Source organism: Conger conger, chromosome 14 (assembly GCF_963514075.1).
Source record: "Conger conger chromosome 14, fConCon1.1, whole genome shotgun sequence".
NCBI classification, from domain to species: domain Eukaryota; kingdom Metazoa; phylum Chordata; class Actinopteri; order Anguilliformes; family Congridae; genus Conger; species Conger conger.
In genome coordinates, this window is record NC_083773.1 from 45,429,808 (window position 1) to 45,454,857 (window position 25,050).

Here is a 25,050-nt window from a genome sequence, read left to right on the forward strand (position 1 = left end):
GGGCCTGGGTGTGATATAGGGCCTGGATGTGATATAGGACCTACTCTCCCATGAGTAATGTCGGGAAAGGAAAACAAGGCCAATGGAATGTCCTTGCTCTTTCAATCTTCAGTTTGAAGCTGTCAGTTACAGGTTGCTCCACAGAGAGGATGCTCCACAGGCTGATCATTTATGTCACATTCAGAGACAATACTTCCGCAATATTGCTAATGTTTTGTTGCTCAAGTATTCTCCTTCAAGGAACATTTTATGGATTGGAATTTCCTTAAAAGTTGGCAGTACTCAATTTTCCCGGGCAGGAAAGCCCTGTGTGTGCATGCTGAACTTCTGTCTGGAGGGCCGCACCCCGCAGGCATTGATGGTTTCCTTTCAAATAGCCAGGTTAGGCCTTAAGAACAAGGTGTGTGGATCAGAGAATGAAGCAAATCACTGGCACTGAAACACACCACACAGCAGCATTGTGCCTATTCACAGCTGGATCTCGTACCAATGCAGGCGATGGTATTTCTTAGTTTTAGGTTATATTTTTATGGTTTTACATTTCTCTTGTATGGTTGCACTTTGGTTCTTGTTGGTTAGCAGTTAACGAGCATGAGTGCTTTGGAAATGCTCCACCTACTGTCAGTGAGTACATTATTAGGTATACCTGTACACCTTGTTAATGCCAATATTTAACCAGCCAATCATGTGGTAGCAACTAAATGCTCAAAAGCATACAGACATGGTCAAGAGGTTGAATGACTGTTGGAATGACTGTTGGCACCAGAGAGGGTGGTTGGAAGTTTGGAGTTTGCAGAGAATGGTGTGAAAAACAACGTAAACAGTAACGCAAATAACCACACACTAAAACAGTGGTATGCAGAAAAGCATCTCTGAACACACAACACATCAAACCTCTTAAGTGGATAGGCTAAAGCCTAATAAATGCCTAATGAAGTGTTCACGGAGTGTATATCCGCTGATTTGGGAATGTGGTTAGCAAGGCCTGGAATGATTTCTCATCGATAAATCCAGTGAGGATCTACTACCATCAGGTCATTCAGTTCAGTGAATTCAAACCTTGTATCCTCAGGTCATGGAGTAAATCCCTCTGCTGACCATTAAAAGATTCAGGCAAATTCTGCTCAGCTGCAGATGAATATCAGCTGTCCAATGGAACAATAAAGTTCATAATCTCCTTATTAAACAATGAAGTGCCATTCGGAGGTAAAACATTCTGCCCAATGGCAACCCCTTGACCTTAACATGCCCTTGAAAGTAAGAATTCTTCAAAAATACAAATGATCACAAAAACCAGCTCACCAAATTGAGTTTTCAGAGAAAGTGTAACTTCAATTGGTTCAGTGCAAAGTTGCAGGACCATAAACAGGACATGTATCAATGAAGAGAAGTTTCCGGAAGCAGAGGGTCTTTTTGTGCGGGCAACTGTGGCATCCCGTGTTGAAATATGAAGTTTCAATGCAATCCACACCTCAGGAGAAAAAAGCATTGCAAAAGCCATGTTGTTTTAGCATTTCACATCTTTTTAATTCTGTATTTTTCCCCAACAATTCTGTGGCACCCAGGTCTGTAAGCTTTGAAAACGTGCACAAAAGGAGTTTATTTTTTCCCGCAAAGAATAAAAATATCTGACTCCAGCAAAGAAAAGCAGGAAACTAGTGTTAATCCAATACGGTCCTTTGTCTAGTTTCAGTTTAATGCTCAAATTTCATAGTCTTGTCACATATACAGACTTGTCAATCAGAAGTCACCCCCTTTGGTAGTTTAAAAAAAAATATTTTCTCCATTTAAAACAAATACTCCAACTCAGTTTAGTAGTATCAGTCTTTACAAAAAAACAAAAAACAAAACAAAAGATTAACCAAAAAAAAAAAAAAAAAAAATCATTCCCTCTGCTGGTCTCCAAAATGAGTCCCAACCCATTCAGACGTCCCCCCACCCCCCACTCGAACACTTTAAATAAAATAGGGCAAAAGGGAAGGTGGAAAAATAGGAATGACACAGAAAAAGTGAAACAAATCAAGTCTGACGTCAACCCATACAGTTAAAATAATACCTAGAAATTTTATGCCACTTTAAATGGTGTTAAACTTACATCATACCCAAATGCCACTGCTTACGAGACAAATTCTACAAAATATTTTCCCACAGTGACTATTATACATGTACTACCGCTAAAGTATGTGAGTTTGGCCATTATCAAACGCATCAGTTGGTCTGCAAACCCTGCCAAGGAGGGTGACGTGGTTAACCAAAAAAAATTGAAAATAAAAAAACAAACAAACAAAAATAAAACGCAAGAGAGCAGTCAATCTATTTTATTTTTTGGATTTTTTATTTTTCTTTTTTTTTGCCTTTTTATTTTTAAAGAAAAAAAATCTGACGTTACAGAACTAAACCTATGCCTATTCAGATTTTTCCACCTCTACACTTTTGAAGACAAAGAAAGATGGAGCACAAGATTGTTTTTTTCCATCAAAAAAAAAAATATATCATTAAAACCACCAATTGGACTCAAAGGGAATTTTAAAACAAAATTCTTTTAAGGAAAAAAATAAATAAAACTTTTTTTATTTTTTTTAGCTGATATGGGGTGGGTATAATTATAACAAAAACACCAAAAAAAAAAACAAGGTAAGAGTAAATTTGGAATACTGGATTTTTGCATTAACCACTGACAGAGCTGACCATGGTAAAAGAGGGGGTGGAGTTAGTGCAGAAGGTGCGGAGACGACTTCAGTTGGTCGCCAGCCCAGTCGCTTCGGAGGAGAGCCTGAAATGAAACGGCGAGAGAAACCATCAAGCCATTTCGCTTCTCATTGGGAAGAAACCAATTTCAGCCACCCCCATTCTTAGTTTCTCTTTTTTAATTGGTTTGTTTGAAAAGTGGCCAATGAATGTACAGCAGGGATCCCAAACTCCAGTCCTGGGGGGCCGCAGTACGTCCACAGGTTCCTCCATGGTTTGGGTTTCATCATCGGCTAATCTAGGCCTCGGAAACTGGCCGTGCAATTTCCTTTAGCCAATTAAGCAAACGCCGGAATGGCCCAGAAACCCTTCGACACGGCCGCTCTCCAGGATGGGAGTTTGGGATCCCTGGTCCACAGAGCGGAGCTTTCTGAAAACGAGCCAAGCGACCCGGCACCATGGACATAACATAATGGCTTAGTTTCCCCAATCTTTAACATTTTACCCCACCAAGGGAAGGGCACAGTAACCCCCAAAATCCCTGCTGCTGGTCTCAAAATGCCTCAGAACCCCCGAGGCCTATGAAGAGCCTCTGCTCACTCCAGCTCTGCGAAGAACCTTGACTAGAACAAGTCACTCCTTACGCACATTTTTACAGCGGTTCAATTAAAACGCCCTGATTTTGCTACCTGGACTGATTATAGACAAAACGGCAAATTAAAACACCCTGATTTTCTTGCCTGGATTGACTACAGACTAAAAGCTCGAAACATCTGCTGTAGTGTATAATGGGCAGTTTGGCGCTTATTTACACAAAATGCTTTAACAGCTCAAACCAATAGATAAAACCAGAAGCTTCTTAATGCGTCAGCCCAAGCTAGTGAAACAGAAGGACACATTTACTATAAAAGAGGACTGACTCTAGACTCCGTCTGATGGAAAACCCATACAGACGGAAGGCCATATTTCAGGATCTGTGAGTAAAGAGACTATGCGGTGGAAGTCCAAGTGTACACATTGCAGAAAAACTTTTATTTTTTTTTGTTTTTGTTTTTTGTTTTGCCATCTTTTCTTAATAAGGGGACAGCCTTCGCTTCTTGGACTTGGAACCCAACTCTGAGGAGAGCTTGGGTTCAGGTGGGGCCGAGGGGGCGGAGCTACTGGCGGCCGCCCCGCCCACGACGTGGAGGGCCAGGAGGGGGAGGGGTTTGAGGCTGAGCAGACTGGCGGGGGAACCAGGGAGTGGGGAGTCGGAGGAGGAGGAGGAGGAGGAAGAGGAGGGAGGCCCTGGAGCCAACAGGGAGGACAGAGAGATGGAGGCTGGGGGAGGCACCACACACGAGGAGGAGGAGGAGGAGGAGGAAGAGGAGGTAGCAGTAGTAGTAGTAGCGGCAGGAGGAGGAGGAGTGGAGGTGGTGGTAGTAGCAGAGAGAGCGTAGAGGCTGGGGCTGTGGATCGGTTCAGGGTTCGAAGAGGAGGGTTTAGAGGACTCTACGCTGCAGGAAGAGAGAGAAGAGGGAGAGAGGGACACACAGTCGGGATGGGTACCAGGGTAGGGTGGGACGGTGGGAACCAGGGTAGGGTGGGGGGGGGGGGGGAACCAGGGAAGGGTAGGGTGGGGTACCAGGACAGGATTGGGGGAGGGGCTCAAGTGGAAAAATAGAAGCACAGACCATAATGGGGCAGAGCGGGTTCTGCACAAACAGGGAGAGGACAGCAGAACATGAACTAGGAGACGTCACACCTGTAGCAGGTACCTTTAACAAACAACAACCTGCTAGGAAGGGTCGGGGGGGTGAGGTGATGACAAACAGTGGGAACCCTGCTGGGGCGTTTAAGACCGAGGGCTTAAGGGCTCATTTCCCCGCCTTCGGCTATTTGTGGATCTGTGATGTCGTGTTGGAGGATGAGAAGCTAGTTTTGGAGCCCGGAGCTTAAGCAAGGTGTTTGAGAGAGGAACAGACCTGGGTCAAAGTGTCACGTAAAATACTTTAGTCTTGTGATCTCGATACCCAAATGCTGGAGGGCCACGGTGTCTGCTGGTTCTGAAGGAACTGATTGGCTAAAGAGTCCAGACACCTAATTTCCAAGAGTTAAGCCGTTTGCTGCATTGAAAAGACTGAGCAAGCTACAAGTGTTCACAATGTAGCGCAATCTAAGGAGTCAGACACACGAGCCGCAGGCTTCTAGAGCACACACTGAGAGAAGTTCATAATTAACTCGTGAAATACCAATTCAGACACCAAACATGGCAGGAGTCACTAGTATTTGGCTTTAGGGTTAGCCAAGTCTACTTGGCTTCATTGGCAAACATTTTCTCCTGCCAGTGTGAAAGCTGTGCGTGTGTGTGTGTGTGTGTGTGTGTGTGTGTGTGTGTGTGTGTGTGTGTGTGTGCGTATATGTTTGCGATACACCGGTCTCCCATGGCGACGTTTAGGGCCAGTAGTTGGGGGGGGCAGACAGAAAGCAGACATCCCGCACAGCTTGCGGTGGGGGCAGAAGGCTCTGGAAGGTTAGGTCACCTGGCGTTGATGAGGTACTCTGCCAGGCTGATGCTGGCTGGGGAGCCGGTGATGGTGACCTGCCGGTCCGAGGACCCCTCCACCGGGTTGGCGATCTTGATCTGCGCCCCCGACATCTGCCTGATCTCGTTAATCTTGGCTCCCTGGCGTCCGATGATGCAGCCAATTAACTACGGGGAGAGCAGGGGGGGGTGAGAAGCAGCAACGACATGGACCTGCAAACTCACAATGAGACTTTCAGAAAGATCCACTAAGTACCAACTTCAGTCCACAGATTGCATCATTCATGATGGAGAACATCATTACATTTTTGAAATGATATTTATAGGTGTCCTTTCATATGCCTTTCCAATGAAGCCCTCCTCACACACTCAAAGTATTAATTATAGATTGGGTATCTATAATTGCAGAAGTGAGAATTCTGCTTCACACACACACACAGGTCAGCGATGAAACATCCTCAGATGCAGATGCATGGGTTCCGCGCCCTGATGAGTTTCCATAAAAGTATCAAAATTATCTGTGATTGACAGCCCTCCAAACCAATTGGGAGCTATGGCATAACCGTGCTGAGTGCCGTTTTTTCTCTCTTAAGAGGAATGGAGGCGATAAACAGGCTTTAACACAGCCGGCAGTGGAGGGGTAAACACGGCGGGGGACGGGGTACCCACATCGTTTGGAATGGTCATCTCGTGGGACCCAGTCTGAGCAGAAGCATCCATCCCTGTGTGTAGGGGGGGGGGGGGGGGGGAGAAGAAAGGTAGCGTTTGTGGCAGAGGTCAAACTAACAGAATCAGTCCCATCACAGAACGGATCATATTACTCAACTGAGTGGTCTAATGGACCCATTAGCAATTGACAGTCCGGGCATAGGGCAACAGCTTTCAGCCAACAGAACATAACGCAGCTAATAAACCACCACTCGAACCGAAAAACAAAAGCTAATCCTCATTCAGCTAAAATTATTTCTCAGCCACAAGCTCAAAACCAAATTCTTAAATCAACTGAAACAACGCTACATTGTAAACAAATACAAGATCTAGAAACACTAATCCGAGAAGCTTTGACATTAAAAATGTAATGCACGTACTGTCTGGAGAAAGAATTTAAGTCGCTTGTCACTCCAAAAAGGTCACATGAGCAAAACTGTGCAAGGATGTGATTGGCTAATGTCGACCCAAAACCAAAGCACGCCCGGAGCCCACGCCCGGAGCCCACGCCCGGAGCCCACGCCCGGAGCCCACGCCCGGAGCCCACGCCCGGAGCCCACGCCCGGAGCCCACGCCCGGAGCCCACGCCCGGAGCCCACGCCCGGAGCCCACGCCCGGAGCCCACGCCCGGAGCCCACGCCCACTCTTCACGGCGGGACAGGTCAGGTGTGGCCTCCCCACCCTGGCAGGCACGCCTTCATAAAGCCTTTACAACACACACCGGGAGCATCTACAGATCACCTCCATAAAAAGGCTTGACTCGTTTTAATACCAGCCACCAAGCAAATGTAACGTTGTCCACACTAGCAGCCACCAAGCAAATGTAACATTGTCCACACTAGCAGCCACTCGAGCAGGTAACCAATGTGGCTGGTAAAATGCTGAAAATAACTTGCGATTTACATTCCACAAGCCACTCTGGCCAGTGGGTGAAAAAGCACATTTTCTGCCCTGGTCCCCATTGTCGCACTCTGTAGCGCCCCCTGTGGTCAGACTAAAAAAGCACTCCAGGCTCACGGATCAGAATACAATCTGAGAACTAAAACTCCCAGCGGCCACAGAGTACTGAAGGAGGAAACAAACGATCATTCAGGATGTCTGGCCTGTGGTTCTAAGCACCAGTACTGCATCTCGAACAGTGTCAATGTGCTATTATCATTATTATTCTATCATCATTATTACTTCAAGATCCAAACTACTTCTATCGAGATGATCTCTTCTACTGAGAGAAGGGCCAGGCTTGTAAAAAGCACCCAACTGCCCCTGACTGAAGAGCTCCCATTGGCCAGTCCGCGCAAGTTCAGCGCCTCTCCTCCAATCACGTACCAGTGAAGCCCTGGTTGCTGGGGGCCAGGGGAAAGGGGCTTTGCTGCATGGCCAGCTGGTGGAGCTTAGTGAGCTGTGGAGAGATGGAGGCAGAGGAAGACTATGAGAGAAACAAGAGGGGAGGGGGAGAAAGGGAGGAAGAAAGAGAAAGATGGAGGGAGAAAGAAAGAAACATTGTCAGTGTGAGCTCCAGATTCATTAATTCGAACACAGTTAGACAGTGTGCAGTTCTATCACACATTGAAAGCTTCAACTGAACAATGTGGCCTGATAGTCGTGCATCAAGTTCTGTTATGACAATTTCTGTTACAAGCTCCAGAGCAGGGCTGCCCAACCCTGTTCCTGGAGTTCTACCGTCCTGTAAGTTCACTCCAACCCTAACAAAGCACACCTCATTCAACAGTTAGAGCAGGGATGCTCAACGCTGTTCCTGGAGACCTACTGTCTGGTAGATTCTCTCAAACCCTAACAAGGCACATCTCATTAAACAGCTAGAGATCTCATCGAGCTGCCAATTAGTAAATCAGGTGAGCCAAATTAGGGTTGGAACGAAAACCCACAGGACAGTAGATCTGCATTAAGATTTGGGCAGCCCTGGCCTACAGGATCAAAGAACACATGACGAGCACCACAGTGGACAGGTTCTGAACTATTAACCCCCTCAAAGGACACAGAGGTTTTATTATGAAAATAAGTGTTGTTGTGATACCAGCCCAAAACGGCAGTGTGCATTCTGGGGAATAAGGCTGCCAGGCAGGGTCGCACCTCAGAATGAGAGATCAGTCCTCAGTCATGTGACAGGGGTGGTTCAGAATGACATGTCTGGATAATGAGGCTTTCCCAACATAGTCCTGCTGTCCCAATACCCCCCTCCCCCTCCGTCCAACCAACAAACCGATACCGGCCAAGGTCAAAGAACAGAGGAAAGGCACAGCAATACGCACTCACACTCCCCAAACATTTCTAATAAAGAAGTATTGTGTTCCAGTATTTCTACGAGGGAGAAGCCAACCTACGCTAACCTCACTGACACACGCACAAAGTGCCTTCACAAATCAATGACATCAATTGACTTGCACTTTACATACTCAGTTGACTGTACTAAAGTCACCAATAATAACATTGATTGATTGATTCACACATTGGTTTTAAAAAGGTTATCAAAGCCATTCCCCGTTCTCGCCTGAAGAGCTGACGCGCAAAAGATGGTTAGGGTGGGGTGGGGTGGGGTGGGGGGGGGGGGGGGGGGGGGGTGCAAGCAAACGTGCTAAATGGAAGAAGGCATGGAGATACAGATGGAAAGAAGGAGAAATGGGGAGAATCTGGACACACGCTAATGTGCTAACAAGCCAGCGTTAGCGCAATACCCAAATTTACAACACCGACAGTCTACTGCACACGACCAAGTGTCCTTCAAATTACAAAAACTACTGTCCTACCAAACCTTCTTCAATTGACATAATTGGCCAGACAGGGACAATGTTATGACTCATTTCCTTCTACCGCCAGCCCCCATCTGAACAGGGGAAGGGGGCAGCGGAGAGGACAAAAATAAAGACATGTGAGAGAACGCGACAGCACTTACATCTGGCTGAGGGATGGCGTGCTGTCCTTGAACGGCGTAGGCCTGCAAATGAGAACACAGCGTTCAGCAGATCCACAGACCCCACACAGGGCGACCCCACGCAGGGCTACCCCACGCAGGGCGACCCCACGCAGGGCGACCCCACGCAGGGCGACCCCACGCAGGGCTACCCCACGCAGGGCGACCCCACGCAGGGCTACCCCACGCAGGGCTACCCCACGCAGGGCGACCCCACGCAGGGCTACCCCACGCAGGGCTACCCCACGCAGGGGCACCCCACGCAACCTACCCCACGCAGGGCGACCCCACGCAACCTACCCCACGCAGGGCAACCCCACGCAACCTACCCCACACAGGGCTACCCCACACAGGGCTACCGCACACAGGGCGACCGCACGCAGGGCGACCCCACGCAGGGCGACCCCACACAGGGCGACCCCACACAGGGCGACCCCACACAGGGCGACCGCACGCAGGGCGACCCCACACAGGGCGACCGCACGCAGGGCGACCCCACACAAACGGCTGCTACATCACCCGCGTCCAGCCCTGCTCCAAGCCAAATTTATGACTATCCAGTAAAGAAAGAAACACCTGAAAATATTATTTGTAAGCGAGGGTCGAAGACACATTTGCGTGTGATTCCAGCTCCTTTCCAATCTCAAAATGTGGTCCAAAGTCTCCACTTGTTAGGAAAAACTTTCGAAAGAAACTTCGTCAAGACGTCGGAGGAAATTAAATAGTGGTGTCATCAGGTTCCTGGTGCACCCTGGGAAGGCTTGCATGAAAGAGCTAGGCTTCCATTTCCGGAATTCCAGTTTTATTCAGAAACAAAATGGTGGGTGTGTGTGTGTGTGTGTGGTTGGGGGGGGTGTATGTGTGTGTGTGTGTGTGTGGTTGGGTGGGTGTGTGTGTGTGTGTGTGTGGTTGGGGGGGTGAGGAGCAACCTGCTCCTGTAACCGTGAGCGACCAGAAAGGTGAAGCTTGGCAGGTGTTAAAAGCAGACAGGGAGGGTGGGGGGCATTGGTGAGGGCGAAAGAGAGGAGGTTAAATCCAGGCAAGCACGTTAGTGGTGTCGCTGGTAGCCAACTGTATGTCTAAGCCACAACTTGAAATGCATACATTTACACATTATGAGTCCATTATTGTGATTTAGCGTACTGAACTACAATGGCATAATGAGAAATATAAATTCTTAGTTTAAATTTTTCTACGTAGCTGTGCTTCAATGTATTGCATTGTGTCCGCCTGTACAGCACTGCAGACAGCAACCAGCACAAGGCCCCCCCACACCCACCCCCCACCCCCCACAACCTCCCCCACGCCCGCCCCCAGGCAGGTACCTGTCCACCGGCGAAGATGACGGGGGATCCTGACGGCTTGGGTCGGTACGGGATCGTCACGCCCTTCGGGGGAGACTGCAGACGGAGAGAGAGAGCAGAGTTACGCAGTGAAGTGTCTCGTCGTGGCAGAGTGCTGATCTAGGATCAGTTCAGCCCAGTCTGAATGCTCATCAGCTCATCAACAGGCCAAACACAGAGCTGGTCCAGGATCAGCAGGCCCACAACGAGCCAAACACAGAGCTGGTCCAGGATCAGCAGGCCCACAACGAGCCAAACACAGAGCTGGTCCAGGATCAGCAGGCCCACAACGAGCCAAACACACAGCTGGTCCAGGATCAGCAGGATCATCCCATGCCAACCCAAGGGGGCAGCACCACAGCACCTCACATTGTCTCTAGCTGTGTGCTGCGTAGCACAACTGAAAATTTCATCTTCACTCAAGTTTTGTGTTGCTGGTGGAGCAGTTTGCCAGGTGCTGTGATGGTGAAAAACATGTCACAGCCCAAAATGTCATTTTTGTAGCGCCATTATTTATTAAGGAAAAGCCCCAAATCATTTGTAACCTGGATGTAATTTTGTATGTAGAATTCATATCTGCCCTCAGAAAACATGCATCTACTGAGGCTTTGGAGATATTTGGCCTTAAAATCCTCCAAAAGCAAAACAAAACCGCATGAAGCTCAAATAATTAGTTCTCCCTCATTATCTACCAACAGAAAAATAAAATAATCCCAAGGGATGCTGTGCTGCAACCTGCTGGCGTTGGCATGGAGTGGCCCCCCTGCGCCACCCTTATGACGCTCCACCCTCATGACGCGCCACCCTCATGACGCTCCACCCTCATGACGCTCCACCCTCATGACGCTCCACCCTCATGACGCTCCACCCTCATGACGCTCCACCCTCATGACGCTCCACCCTCATGACGCTCCACCCTCATGACGCTCCACCCTCATGACGCTCCACCCTCATGACGCGCCACCCTCATGACGCGCCACCCTCATGACGCTCCACCCTCATGACGCTCCACCCTCATGACGCTCCACCCTCATGACGCTCCACCCTCATGATGCGCAGACCAGTGACCATAGCCCCTGCTCGGGGAGGGCCGCAGGGTGTGTTGGCTTTCGTTAACAGCTTAAAATCAGCAATGAATTCAGACCCGAGAAATCAGGCGAGGTGAGGGAATGAGCTGCTTTAAAATCCATCAATTAATGCAGAGCAGCAGCAGCAGCAGCAGCAACAACCCAGCAAACAGTGCGGCCCCCCAGGACCAGGAATTAAATCCCTGATTTAAACTCACATCACTTCTGGTTTAAGAAGCACAGGCAGATATTTGACAAATCAGGAAACGGCTGAATCATATCCAGACTCAGCACTGCACTGAAATAACATAAGATGTATGTGGGGATGTGCACATTACGGTTCCATCATCACAATGAGAATTGAATCAGTCACGTCCTAGTGGACCAGCCTTGAGAACAATCACCATCTTGCTTTACAGGAAAACGGGGAAACAATAAAACTGGGCGGAAAAGCGGGTAGGTCAGGGGTGCCCAATCACGTGCCAGGGCCGAGCACGCAGGTTCACTCCAACCAATCAGCACACTTCACTGGTTCAACCAGAGAGAACTGATTATAATAATCAGCTTGTGCAGTGGACGGGTCCAGAGGTTTGTTCTGTGTGCAAAGACAGCATGTGATGTTGAACAAAACCGCTATCTTGTAGTGATAATGCCGCACAGATAAGATGGAGATGTCGGAGTCTGTGAGGCGTGTAACCGTTTCAGCCCCAAGCCCAGTCTGAAGTGGCTCCAGATCCCAAGGGGGCCACACAACAGCAGCGGTCGTTTTGATTGGTTGAGAAGGTATGAGGTGGAGAGTGCCGTATGCGACTGAGCGGGTTAAGCCGTGTGTCGCTGTACAGCAAACTCGTTCAGTGCTTCACCGATCTTCCCGCTGACTCTGGCGGGTTCCGGCGTTGCCCTGACTGCTTCCCTGCAGAGAAGCTGGGCCCTAACGGAGGCTGGAGTGAAAACATGCTCGCCCAAACCTCCGCGGCACGTGACCGGGCTCCCCCGGGTGACAGGGCACCCCTGGGTTAGTCGGGGCGACTCGTCCGTATTAATAATGGCATGCAGTTAAAGTGAGGTGTTGCAGATGCGACGGCCCCCAGATCTGCCCCCCACCCGGCCCCCCCAGGAGAAGGAACGGTGCTCTGACCTGACCCACCTCCAGCATCACCACGCAGATCTGCTTGATGCACTCGATGATGGACTGAGGGGTGCCGGCCACCGTGATGGCTCGCTCGGTGGAGTTGGGGAGCATGTCCCCGGCAACCTGCACCTGAGCACCTGTGGACTGGGGAGAGAGAGAGAGAGAGGACCCCAATTTACAAAACCTCTACAGAGAACCTCAATCATGAGCCAAAAGGCCCCAGTGATCACAGATCAGGGCTGGGGAAAAAAGGCTGATCCCAGAGCAGGGTTTCCTCAGCCAACCTTCCCCCACTGTGGACGAGCAGGGAGAGCTGATCCTGGGTCATGGAATGCTTAGTCACGTATATTCTGGGACCATGCACATTGCACTAGTTAGCCAAATAGCCAATTTGCCCATTAGCGTAATGAGTCAAAGACTTATCAACATGAGCCTTGGTTTAACCAATCAAAAATTAAGAAGACCAGAGTGGGTGGGGCAAACTTATATTTCATCAATTAATTAAAATAACTAAATGGAGAAAAATAAATAAATAAAATTAAAAAGCAGCATTTCCTGAACTGTCTGAAGCAAATTGGAAAGGAACCCCAACCATGAGAGCTAAAATTCAAAATTGCAGCGTAGAGACTCCCTGTGGACCATGTACCCTTCTCTGTGGGGCACTGAGGACAGCTGAACAGAGATGGAGATGCAGAGCTTCAGACTGCAGGGCTGTGGGTTACACACAGGGCCGTAGTTAGCGGGGCAGTGGGTTACACACAGGGCCGTAGTTAGCGGGGCAGTGGGTTACACACAGGGCCGTAGTTGGCGGGGCAGTGGGTTACACACAGGGCGGTTACTGGCAGGGCTGTCAGGTTGGCTGCATTTCTTTCACTTGCGAAAGACTGACCGTCTGTGACTACAGACATTAACATGCACCTATACCCCTCCTCCCTTAGTCATAGAAAACTCTAAGAGACTAGTGTGCGTGAAATCCGAGGCGATGAGCAGTCGGATGCTGAAAGGGGTCTGAAGGCTTTAAACCAGTCAGTTGCTGGCACGTGATTGGCAGATCAGGTATTTGCAGTAACGAGCCAGTGTACAGGTCTCTCTAATAAAGTGGCCGTTTGACAAATGAAAATCATGTGCTCTGCGAAGTCTCTTAATGCCTCGGTGAGGTCAGGGCCAGGGCCCACTCTAAGGGCTGTGGTTTCAGAGGCTTATGGAGAAGATTCTTCCATTCCTCCACATGGACAGTGAAGAGTGGTAGCAAAACATAGAAATGTGCGCAACAATTTTTATTTTTGTTAAAATGGGAGAACTAATTTGGAAGAGAACTGAGCCAATTACACATAAAACTGGCAGAGAGAGTTTCATGAATACATGAATTCCTTACCAAATAAGCCAAATGATTGCACAGTAAGCCAAGAGAAAGGTCAGCTCCAAACGAACGAGCGTTTGAGGCACAACAGAGACTACTTTAAAAAATGTCCTCAATTTAGTAGTAAACAATTGCAGAGCGAGGACATTTTTCCTGGTTTATTAAAGAAATCAGATTTCCAGACCCTGGTGGCCATCCCCAGGGCAGCTAGCACTGGGCTCACTGAACATGGTAAAGGCTTGTGTGTGTGTGTGTGTGTGTGTGTGTGTGTGTGTGTGTGTGTGTGTGTGTGTGTGTGTGTGAGAGATACCCCCTCGCACTCAGGGGGAGTACAGAGAACAGCCCTTTCCCACAAGCCCCAAACACCCCCCTGGGTCCCAGGCCCCGCCCCCCGGCCACACCCACCTCGCGGATCTCTTTGATCTTGCAGCCACCCTTGCCGATGAGCGAGCCACACTGGCTGGCTGGCACCACGATGCGCAGAGTCACCGGCGGCTTGCTGGTGGCCGTGCTGTTCGTCATGGAGCTGCTGATGTCCTGCACAACACACAGGGCCGTTACACATGCACTCTCGGGGGCCCACACAAACCAGGGGCCACACAGGGCCGTTACACATGCACTCTCAGGGGTCGACGCACGCACGCCGTTATTGCAGCTAAAGGCTAGAGGAAACCAGTTCTGTTTAAGTGGGCGATTACTTTCTCACAGTGATTCAGGTGTGATAACTATTTTCATGAAATAGCGTGCAGTCCGTATTGTGGCTTTTTATACATAGTTTGTACCCGGACAGCTGGGCTTCTCAGTTGTTTCTGATTAGTCAGATGTACTCAAGTCAGACATAGGCTTACCAAACCATCATTAGGAAGAGAGCACTGATCTGTTTGGGATCATTGTCTGGCTGTGGGATGAAGCACGGGCCAATGAGTTCTGTGCACTTCACAGCAGTTACAACGAACAGGGGAGCAGTTCCTTTTACAGGGGTAAATCTTGGTCTGCTCTGTCCACAAGACCTTTTTCCAGAACTCAGCAGCCTCTTTTAGGTACTCCTTAGCAAGCATTCCATTTTAGTGAACATTCTTCATCCATCAACTATCAACTGTAGGTCTTCTTTATTGATAAACATGTCTGGCGTTTGTCTCTAGACAGACCATCTCGGTAAGTCTGTTTTGCCTACATCTGACTGCTTTTTTCTTAATGGCTTCCTTGACTTTCATTGGCACAACTCATGTTGACAAACGCCAATAACAGACTCCAGACAATAGTCTAGAATCAAGGCTATATACCGCTTCATGAGGTGTACGCATCAGGAATACCTTTCACAAAGCAGGATTACAGTGCTGAGTAAAACCTGCAGCTCTTTACTACAGTCCAGGTTTTACTCAGTTTATCAGGCCAATTCAGTAATCCTGCTGAATGAAATACCACCGAGGTCCTACTCCTGGTTCTGTCCTGATTTAAACCTGGAGACCAGCAGAGTTAAATCACTGGCCAATCATTGCCATTAATCGACCAAACAACCATTAGAAACCCAGCAGTGGACCAAACTTGCATTCAAGACAGTGAACGTTCGCAGTGAACTATGTTTGCAGCAAACCGTTTCTGCTGAACAATTTTTAATTAACATTCTATTTAGTTTGCCACCGACGCCTTTTTAATACAAATGGATGTGATTTGGGTCTAACAATGCCTGCTAGCTGATACATTGCGGACCTGCAATTTACTTTTAAAGGCAAGAAATACTACATTGATTATATTAAATAGTATATTACAGGCAAAACATTGTATATTATAGCAGCCCTAGTACACAGGAGGCGTACCTCTTCCAGCTTCTCGATGATCATGGAGAAAGCCTTGAAGATGGCAGTGGTTGGGCCAGCCAGGGTGATGATCCGCTCCGGGCAGTTCCCCTCCGAAATGTTGATTCTCGCACCGCTCTGGGGGGGGGGGGTTAATTAATAAAAAAATGGCACCACCCATAGATATGCTAACCGCAGTATCTCCCAGCATGCTTTGGCAAGCCATGCAGCTCGAGAAATAGAGCGAGCAATCTGAAAGTCCACAGAATTCACCATCACATGAACGTGTAAACTCAGAACGTGTAAAGAGATCCATACCTCCTCTCTCATTTTCTTCACCGATTCTCCCTTCTGCAGAGGAAATAAAACGTGACAAAAAATCAAAACGGTTTCAGTGATCAGAGTGATAGAGATGAACTAAAACAAGGACACGTTGGGGGAGGGGAAAAAATAATAACAAACCTTGCCAATAATGCTTCCAACTTCCTAGAAAAAGAAGAAAAAATGTAAAATACATGATTTGTTCTCTGCCATGTGTTAAATCAACAGCCATGATTTATTAAGATTAAATAAGGATTAATTTGTTGAATCAAAGTTGTGACCAGAATCAAAAAGAACACTTATTGGGATTTAAACCATGCAGTAAGACTAAAAACATAATAGAAAATCTGGGAGTCCAAACATCTTCATTCACATAAAACTCTGGCTCCTCTGACTGCCAATAATAGCATTCTACCAATCAAAGTACATTAACCTCTCAAACCTATGATTTGACAAAACGTTCACCATTCTTCCATAAAACAACACTTTGCTGTGCCGTTTATTCTTCTTAAAGGGTTAATATGGGGGGGCGCTCCTAACCTTGCCGTGCATCAGCAACCTGATGGTGAGGGTGACATTCAGCCCTCCTTCAATCACACCGGAGTCCATAACTGCACCGCGTAGCGACAGGGGCTGGCGAGTCCAACAAGCCGGGGTCTTTGGTCACAAAAATGGAATCTGCGAAGAGGAGCGATAGCAATGTGATAACGAAACAGGGAATGCAATGTGGAAGTGTCAAGATGGGGCCACGGGTCGACTCCATGGGCCAAGACAAAACTGGGGGACAGAAACCCAGATGCTCTCTAAATTGGGATCTCAAATTAGCATCAAGAAAAGGAGTGGCATGGAGCATGGATTTGGAAGAAATGAATATTCGGGAGGAAACCGCTAGAGCGGGAACGTTGAATACATTCATGGATTAGCAACCATGAGATGAAAAAAGTATGTTCGATAAAATAAAATCAATGAAATTGACTGCAAAAACTACTAAATCAGTTGGTCCCATTTTTTGAATAACTTGCAGGCCATAACCTTTCAGGTCGGATTAATTAACAAGAGATGGCGTCGTTAGGCCCAACTGGCTACGTCCCAGTTATAGATAGCTACGTCAATAATTGAATTGTAATGTTACATAACCAGCACCAGCCACCATAATAGCAGGCATAGCTAGCCGAATGGACCCAATTCAGCCAACTGGTCCAGCCTTTCCGAAACGGCTTCCGAAATAACCCGAAAGTACGGCGTTTGCTAGACATAGCTACCTTGCTAGCCAACTACAGAGTTACAGAGAAGCGTGCAGGGTTAATATGAACCATCTAGCTACAAGTTGTGCTGTGCTCGGTTCTTTATAGATAAAAAGAAAGACATTTGTAATAGCGAACTCAAACACAACGCTCGCACTGGGCCTTTGTCGACAGTTCCATGCACGTCGCCTCGTAGCAACACTCGGGAGAACAACGTGGAAATAACGCAACTCGGGAAAGGTGTCAAGTTAATTTATATAATTTAACCAGTCATTCAACGGAACATATGGACTAACCCGTCTCCTCGATCACATTTAAGCAGTTCGCTAACGTTACACGATTCATGGTTTACAACCCCCAAAAAACTACTACGACAGCACCGACTAGCTAGCCATGAGCCATGGACGCCTGGCTAGCAAAGCTCCCAATAGCTAGCTACATGGCTATCGAGCACACAATTACTGATCCATTAACGTAATTGATGTATTTGTAAAAAAAAATAATACTAATGATGTAAAATAGTAGATGGAGGATTTTTTTCAGTCAAACAGCCAAAACACAAGCGAAAACAAAAAGAGTAGCACAGGCGAGTTTAAAATCAAAACGTGTGACTGTGTGCACGCAATGCCTAGCTAGCTACAGTAATGCGCATTGTGTGCTGCGTGCTCTACGCGGCCTACCACCGCCAGCGCAGCCTGGACGAGGAAACTGCGCGCCTCATCCAACGCTTTGCCCTGAAACAAATTAAAAAATACAAATTATTCTTACCTGATCCGTGCCTTGAGATGTATTCTGGGGGAGGGTGGGGTTTTAAGGGTAGAAGGGGAGAGGTTCGGGGGGGTATACACCCAGGGGGAGAGTTTTAAAAGGATTCGGGGGAAGAGGGAAGAGTGATACTGCGAGATCGAGCTCCACTCTTTTACACAAAGACAACAAAACTAGCGCCTCTCAACTTTCACCTCTCACCCACGCTTTCTCCCCGCCCAGGGCGCATGTTTTGGCTCTATTAAAAAAATAAACGAATCAAGGGAATAAACAGCAGATTTGGACTAGAATCAAGACACATACACATAGATATTTACCGATGAGTCAATTTTGACAGAATATTTTCACAAAAATAAACACATTTTAGAGTGGAATTTCACAGCTGCCCTGTCCTGCCAACGGAAAATACGTCACGGTTACGTCACATCTTTGTTCAGCGCGGGACGTAAATCAATGTGGCGTGGTAATGGATCGAGCACCCCACTTTGCGAGATCACGCGTGGCTTCGTCCGCGAGTAGCGACGCGGTGATCAGCTCTGCATTTCTGGATAGTACGCGCTTATTTCGCAAATCTTAAATATGGGAGAGGAAAAAATACGGCTAAAACATGTATTTTTAAATCATTACCATCACATATGATGATGAAAGATGGGCAATTCAAAACGGGAATAATGATACTATAAAGTAGTATGTTGTTGCATCATTCGTGTGTGAATGCAATATGTCTATTCAGAAACGAAACCTTAACAACCTCTCCAGCGTATAGCTTGAGTTTTATTGGAACTTCTCACGTTTCTCGTTAGGAATAAGACATTAAAAACGGAAGATGAGCACAGAAACACACAGAGAACGAAATATATTTTATATAAATTTTGTCATAGAGAACACAGTGTATTTTGCATCGTTAGGTATTCCAGGTACAATGAACTCGCAGTAGTAATAGTGTTTTACGTAATAATACAGTGAGTAGTTAGAAGCAAGTCAAATTTTTACGCAAGGCACATGCTCAAAAATTATATACAAACATCCCTGCAGTAACACAATCACAGAGAGCAATGTGATCTGCCATATTGGAGCTTTATCTGTGGCTAAGACAGCTGATATTTTTAAACAGAATAAAATCATAAGTTATGCTCTGTAAATAATTACATTGTATTTTAATTAATGAAATGTCATTCTGGTACACAATGACTTTGGTAATAGCTATGCGATTAGTTAAATTCTACAGACACAGTTCTTAACCATTTTAGTTTGGTATCATCAGCTTATCAACCATCATAAACAGAAATATCACAATCTTTAAACATGGTCCCAAAAATGTATTACACATTTCAATATTAGTGATTAGTAATAAAAATTGTGAGCAAAAATCTGTCAATGTAAGGCATGCCAAATTATTGCTGCTCATTTCAGAAGTTAATCATGTTTTCCTTTTGCGGACAGTCCTGCTACAATGTCCTTCAGTTGTAAGGCTACTGTCATTATTGATTGCCAAAGCCTACAGTATTGCTAATTTAATATTTTATAGACATCAACAATTCTGATGAGATCCCTTTTAAATAATTTGAAATACATACAAGAAAGCAGCAAACAGTGTCAATGACTTTGATTGGCTGTGACATCAGTAACATCCTTATTATGGTCATATCAAACATGCAGGCTCTTGGCAAATAGGGAGAGTGGTCAGACATCTGTCTGGGGTTCAGTGGGAATAGTCAGGCGTCTGACTGGGGTTCAGTGAGAATAGTCAGGCGTCTGACTGGGGTTCAGTGGGAGTAGTCAGGCGTCTGACTGGTATTTGGTGGGAATAGTCAGGCTTCTGACTGAGGTTCAGTGGGATTAGTCAGGCGTCTGACTGGGGTTCAGTGAGAATAGTCAGGCGTCTGACTGGGGTTCAGTGGGAGTAGTCAGGCGTCTGACTGGGGTTCAGTGAGAATAGTCAGGCGTCTGACTGGGGTTCAGTGGGAGTAGTCAGGCGTCTGACTGGGTTTCAGTGAGAATAGTCAGGCGTCTGACTGGGGTTCAGTGGGAGTAGTCAGGCGTCTGACTGGTATTTGGTGGGAATAGTCAGGCTTCTGACAGGTTCAGTGGGATTAGTCAGGCATCTGACTGGGGTTTGGTGAGAATAGTCAGGTGTCTGACTGGGGTTTGGTGGGAATAGTCAGGCGTCTGACTGGGGTTCAGTGAGAATAGTCAGGCATCTGACTGGGGTTCGGTGGGAATAGTCAGGCATCTGACTGGGCTTCGGTGGGAATAGTCAGGCATCTGACTGGGCTTCGGTGGGAATAGTCAGGCATCTGACTGGGCTTCGGTGGGAATAGTCAGGCATCTGACTGGGCTTCGGTGGGATTAATCAGAGTCGCTGCTGCTGCTGCTGCTGCTGCTGCTGCTGGAGGATGACTGTTGGGCAGAAAATGCACACATCGGCTGCTTTAGCATTACATTACAAAGCATTTCGCAGATGCTCTTATCCAGAGCGACATACAACGAACTGCAGATCGAACACAAGAACAAGTGTGAAGAGGACCCTAGAGGACAGTATGGTTCCAAGTCCTAGCGTGACCATACAGATACAATTGGAACCCTTGAAGAATACATCAACTTAAACTAGCATACCACGTTTGACAGCTAGAATACCCTGAGTACAACAATACAATATCTAATACAATACAACAATATCTATATATAACTATGTCCACACGAACACAGGTAAATTTGAAAACACATATTTTGTGCTCCGTTCTGGCCTTCTATCCACAGATGCTGATACTGGTGCAACAGTCAAGATGTTCAACAGGGAGGGGCAGTGATCAGACCAGAGGTGGAAGTCCAGGCTCAGAAAGTAAAAAGTCCACCTATATATTTTGCTCCAATCACCCGGATTTGCGAATTAGCACAATTCTTCAACCAGGAGCTAGAACAATGATGGTGTCTGAAACGTTTTCTAAAAATTCTTACTTATGTTAGTATGCAATGTGTTCCCGAATACAGGCCTTGAGTACACTGGATCAGAAAGCATACTTTTTAAGCATACGTTATATACTTCCAGGGTTTTGCTGAGTGTATTCACCAGCACACTTTTCAGGAAGTAAACCATACTTATTATTAGGTCCCACAAAGAGGGAGAGGGGGAGCCATCTTTGGGTCCAATCACAGTCCGACAGGTGAGAGGAAGAGGTGGGGTCAGCATGTAAAGGGGCTTGGGGATAGGTTGTTCAGTATGTTTAACACACACCACATTTTGAGGCACTCCCACGTTTCCCAAATGCCATTAATTAATGCACTGCACTGTAGCGAAACCCTGAAAATATGTATGTCATGAATACTACATTGAGAGAAACTGTTTGCCTACTTTCTCATCTAGTGTACTCATTTTATCTGTGCAATACTAAGCAATTCAGCCATTTCAGACACGGCCTCATTGAAATCAGTTTAAGTTCATGGGTGGAAGAACCACGTGGCAGGGCTTTTCTTTTCTAACCCCTGGACTTTACACCTCTGGGCAACAAAAAATGTCTTTGCTTACACAGTGCCCTATCAGCTCAGATGTCCCATATTTCAGCTAAAATGGCTCTCTCCCTGCACAGGACATCCTTTGTCCACCATTTCTCTGTGTCCTGCTAATTTTACCTGCTGTTGATTGAATTACACAAAGGGAACAAATGCAGGCAGCTGAAAAACTAGAAGACCTATCAAATTTGAGTTGCCATATTGTTACCACGTGCAGAACTTGTAAATCAGGCATGCCCAACCCAACCCTGTTCCTGGAGACCAACTGTCCTGTAGACTGTATGCCTCACACATATGCGTTCATGAGTGTGTGTGTGTGTGTGTGTGTATGTGAGGCGTCTGTGTGTGTGTGTGTGAGAGAGGTGTGTGTGTGTGTGTGTGTGTGTGTGTGTAGTGTCTTTGTGTGTGAGGTGTCTGTGTTCGTGTGTGTGTGAGTGTGTGTGAGGCGTCTGTGCGTGCATGTGTGTATGTGAGACATCTTGGTGTGTGTGTGTGTGAGGCGTGTGTGTGTGAGAGGTGAGTGTGTGTGTGTGTGTGAGAAAGGCGTGTATGTGTGTGTGGCGTCTGTGTGCGTGTGAGTGTGAGTGTGAGTGTGTGTGTAAGATGCAACTCAGAGCCCCCAGCTCAGTCCTCCCTCTCACCTTGCCATGTTTGCTGTGTTTGTGGCCCTTCCCCTTCTTCATCTTCTTCATCTTCTTGTGCATTTTGTGGCCCCCAATGCCCATGCCCGCACCGGCCAGCCCCCCTGCCATCATGCCCCCCATGGGGCCACAGCCCCCCCCCATGGGGTAGGCCCCCCCATGCTTCCCATGCTTCCCGTGCTTTTTGCCCCCGTGGTGGTGCATGTTGGGGGAGTGCCCCCCCGGGTAACCAGGGGCGACAGGCCCAGTGGGGTACGGGAACTGCCCTGGGACAGGATAGGCCCCGCCCCCCGGGGGGAGGGCGGGGTGCACTCCGGGGGGGTACACGGGGTTGTGGCCAGGAGGGTAAGCAGGATTTGGGCCAGGGGGGCAGCCCGGCATCGAGCCAGGAGGGTAAACTGGGTTGGGCCCAGGCGGGGCTGTGGGGTAGCCCATTGGAGGACCTGCTGGGTAGCCCGTTGGAGGACCTGCTGGGTAGCCCGTTGGAGGACCTGCTGGGTAGCCCATTGGTGGTGGAGGACCTGTGCCAAAAACATAACTCATCAGAATAACAGATACATCAGTCCATATCACAAAATAATGTATTCTTCAAAATGATTTATATTTACTGACTTTAAGGACATTCAAGACTCCAAAAAATGTTTTTTTTTCTTATTTCTTAACTTTATTAGAGATTATTTGCCAAAATGACAAATTATCACATTTAAAACAAATCTATTGACAAAATGGGTATGTACCTTGGTTAGGCCACATTACTGATGCTTTAACCGATTAGAAACTGGAAAATGCAGATCTATTGTGCCCCCGAGCTGGAAAAACAAGTGAAGATTATTTAGACTGCTACAGCCCCACCACCGTACTACACTAGGCATTGAGTCAATCACAGCTTCTAATAATAATAATAATAATAATCATCATCATCATGCTTCATAAAATGTGCCATTCCAAACAATGTTTGGAGGAACAACAACATTTCATTAAAAAGTTGATTGGAGAGAGGAAAACATATAAAGAAGTCCAGCAAATTATAGGATGCTCAGCTAAAATCATCTCAAATGCTTTAAAATGGCAACAAAAATCCAAAACACGCGGAAGAAAACGAGCAACTACTGTTAAAATGGATCAAAGAATAGTCAGAATGGCAAAGATTCAGCCATTTATCAGCTCCAGACAGATCAAAGATGATCTAAAATTACCTGCAAGTGCTGTTACAGTCAATGAGCTATCAGCAAGAAGCCCCCATAAAGCACCATTGTTGAAAAAAGGGCTTGTGCAGAATCGGTTAAAATTCACCCAGGAACACATCGATTGGCCCAATGAGAAATGGCGTAACATTCTGTGGACTGATGAGTAAAATTGTACGTCAGACAACCCCGGGTACTGAATTCAAGCCACAGTACACTGTGAAGACAGTGAAGCATGGTGGTGCAAAAATCATGGTATGGGGATGTTTTTCATACTACAGTGTTGGGTTCGTATACCAGGGATCATGGATCAGTTCAAAGAGTTTGAAGTTTGAACTTGAAGAGATTACGCGGCCATATGCTGAAGAGGAAATGCCCCTGAAATGGGTGTTTCAACAAGACAAGGACCCCAAAAACACAAGTAATCGAGGAACATCTCGGTTCCAGATAAAAAGGATTGAGGTAATGGAGTGGCCAGCTCAATCCCGCGACCTCAACCGCATTGAAAACTTGTGGGGTGACATTAAAAATGCAGTTTCTGAAGCAAAACCCAAAAATTCACAGGAACTGCAGAATGTAGTTTGTTCATCCTGGGCTGAAATACATGTTTCTAGGTGCCAGAACTCAATGCAACGCAGATGCACAGCAGAAATGGTTATGCAACTAAATATTAGTTAAGTAATTTAAAGTGAAGTTAAATCTTGAAAAATTTCTTCAGCTTAGACAGTAAGTGTTTCAGTTTGAAAAGAAAAATGTCGACACTGCCATTTTTTTGAACAGAATAATATTCCTTTTCTTTGTTTCCTGTAAAAATACTTGATCAAATTTGTTAGTGCTTTGATTTGGAATTGAATGTAATGTTTCCACTACATTTGAAATAAAGAACTAAAAGCTATTAAAAAATATCTGCACTTTATTCACTTTTTTAACGCATTGCTATTTATTTGAACACAACTGTATATTGGGCAACTGTCATTGTTCCGCAAATAATGTTACTGTTTAAACATACATAACATGAAGAAAGAAACATTCTGCCGAATCACAGACTTGTTCACCATTTTGTAACAAAGCTAACAATGTTAGTTAAAGGAGTGGATAGCTAACATGAGTGTACAGCCTCTGGTATTGATACCCAGTGCTAGTGATCGATTTGGCTTCAGCATACACACAATTACGAATGCTAACTAACGTTGTTTTGACTTACTTTTCTGAAACGTGTTTATGTTTGAGAAAGCCTAATTTACACCAGCGCAAACTTTCCTTTATCAAGTCCGTATTTTCCCAATTCCTCTCAAAACAAGGCCCAAAATCTTACCGTTGGAAGAACGTACGTCTTTTAAAAGTATGAAGTTTCAGCCAGAAGGTGTGTCAACAATATTGTCCTTCCGCATTCTACACTTAATTTATTGACGTCACCCCATTCAGTGAGGTCCAACAGCGAATAGGAGGTTCCGCAAATTGTGTGCGTAAACTGCGTTCTGTGTGCTGTGTGCTTCGTGTTCCCCGGATGTGTCGATAGTTCGGACGGCCATCTTAAATCTGTAATATAAAGTCATCATTCACATCTGTCCAAGTATTCCTGTCATATATGAGGAGAAATGAATCAATTATCTTTACATATCACATATAATCACGTCTAAAAAGCACTCCATGACATCGTAAAATAAAACGTTCGTTTTGTTTTAGGGTTACGCCTTGTGTCTATTTTTTCATTTTTTTGGTTTATAACGAGGAGAACATTCTTCCTGAGGGAGGCACGATTTCTGACTAAATCGTTTCCGTAAGACTTCCACTAGGGGGCTCTATCTCAGGAATTTTCAGTAAAATGAACATAATGT

General features: G+C 46.5%; 2 protein-coding genes across 10 annotated transcripts; both read right to left on the reverse strand.

Moving 5' to 3' along the window:
- Positions 1-1,502: 1,502 nt before the first annotated feature.
- LOC133109593 (poly(rC)-binding protein 2) lies at positions 1,503-18,084 on the reverse strand. Of its 8 annotated transcripts, none has more exons than XM_061218977.1 (13): positions 17,881-18,076; positions 16,409-16,546; positions 16,010-16,033; positions 15,866-15,898; positions 15,569-15,685; positions 14,157-14,288; positions 12,398-12,535; positions 10,175-10,249; positions 8,832-8,873; positions 7,247-7,319; positions 5,882-5,934; positions 5,211-5,380; positions 1,503-2,773 (listed from the first exon to the last, which is right to left on the reverse strand). In XM_061218977.1, exons 2-13 carry the CDS (start codon positions 16,475-16,477, stop codon positions 2,737-2,739), a joined length of 963 nt encoding a protein of 320 aa, XP_061074961.1. In that variant the 5' UTR covers positions 16,478-16,546; positions 17,881-18,076; the 3' UTR covers positions 1,503-2,736. The 8 variants fall into 8 exon arrangements, with proteins under 8 accessions (XP_061074961.1, XP_061074963.1, XP_061074958.1 ...); XM_061218979.1 differs by having other exon boundaries at positions 12,407-12,535; positions 17,881-18,072; XM_061218974.1 differs by having other exon boundaries at positions 7,247-7,346; positions 17,881-18,070.
- A 547-nt stretch (positions 18,085-18,631) lies between these two features.
- On the reverse strand, positions 18,632-24,660 carry prr13 (proline rich 13). Of its 2 annotated transcripts, none has more exons than XM_061218551.1 (4): positions 24,528-24,660; positions 22,766-22,837; positions 22,029-22,549; positions 18,632-20,277 (listed from the first exon to the last, which is right to left on the reverse strand). In XM_061218551.1, exons 2-4 carry the CDS (start codon positions 22,779-22,781, stop codon positions 20,227-20,229), a joined length of 588 nt encoding a protein of 195 aa, XP_061074535.1. In that variant the 5' UTR covers positions 22,782-22,837; positions 24,528-24,660; the 3' UTR covers positions 18,632-20,226. The 2 variants fall into 2 exon arrangements, with proteins under 2 accessions (XP_061074535.1, XP_061074536.1); XM_061218552.1 differs by having other exon boundaries at positions 24,417-24,566.
- Between the last annotated feature and the right edge of the window lie 390 nt (positions 24,661-25,050).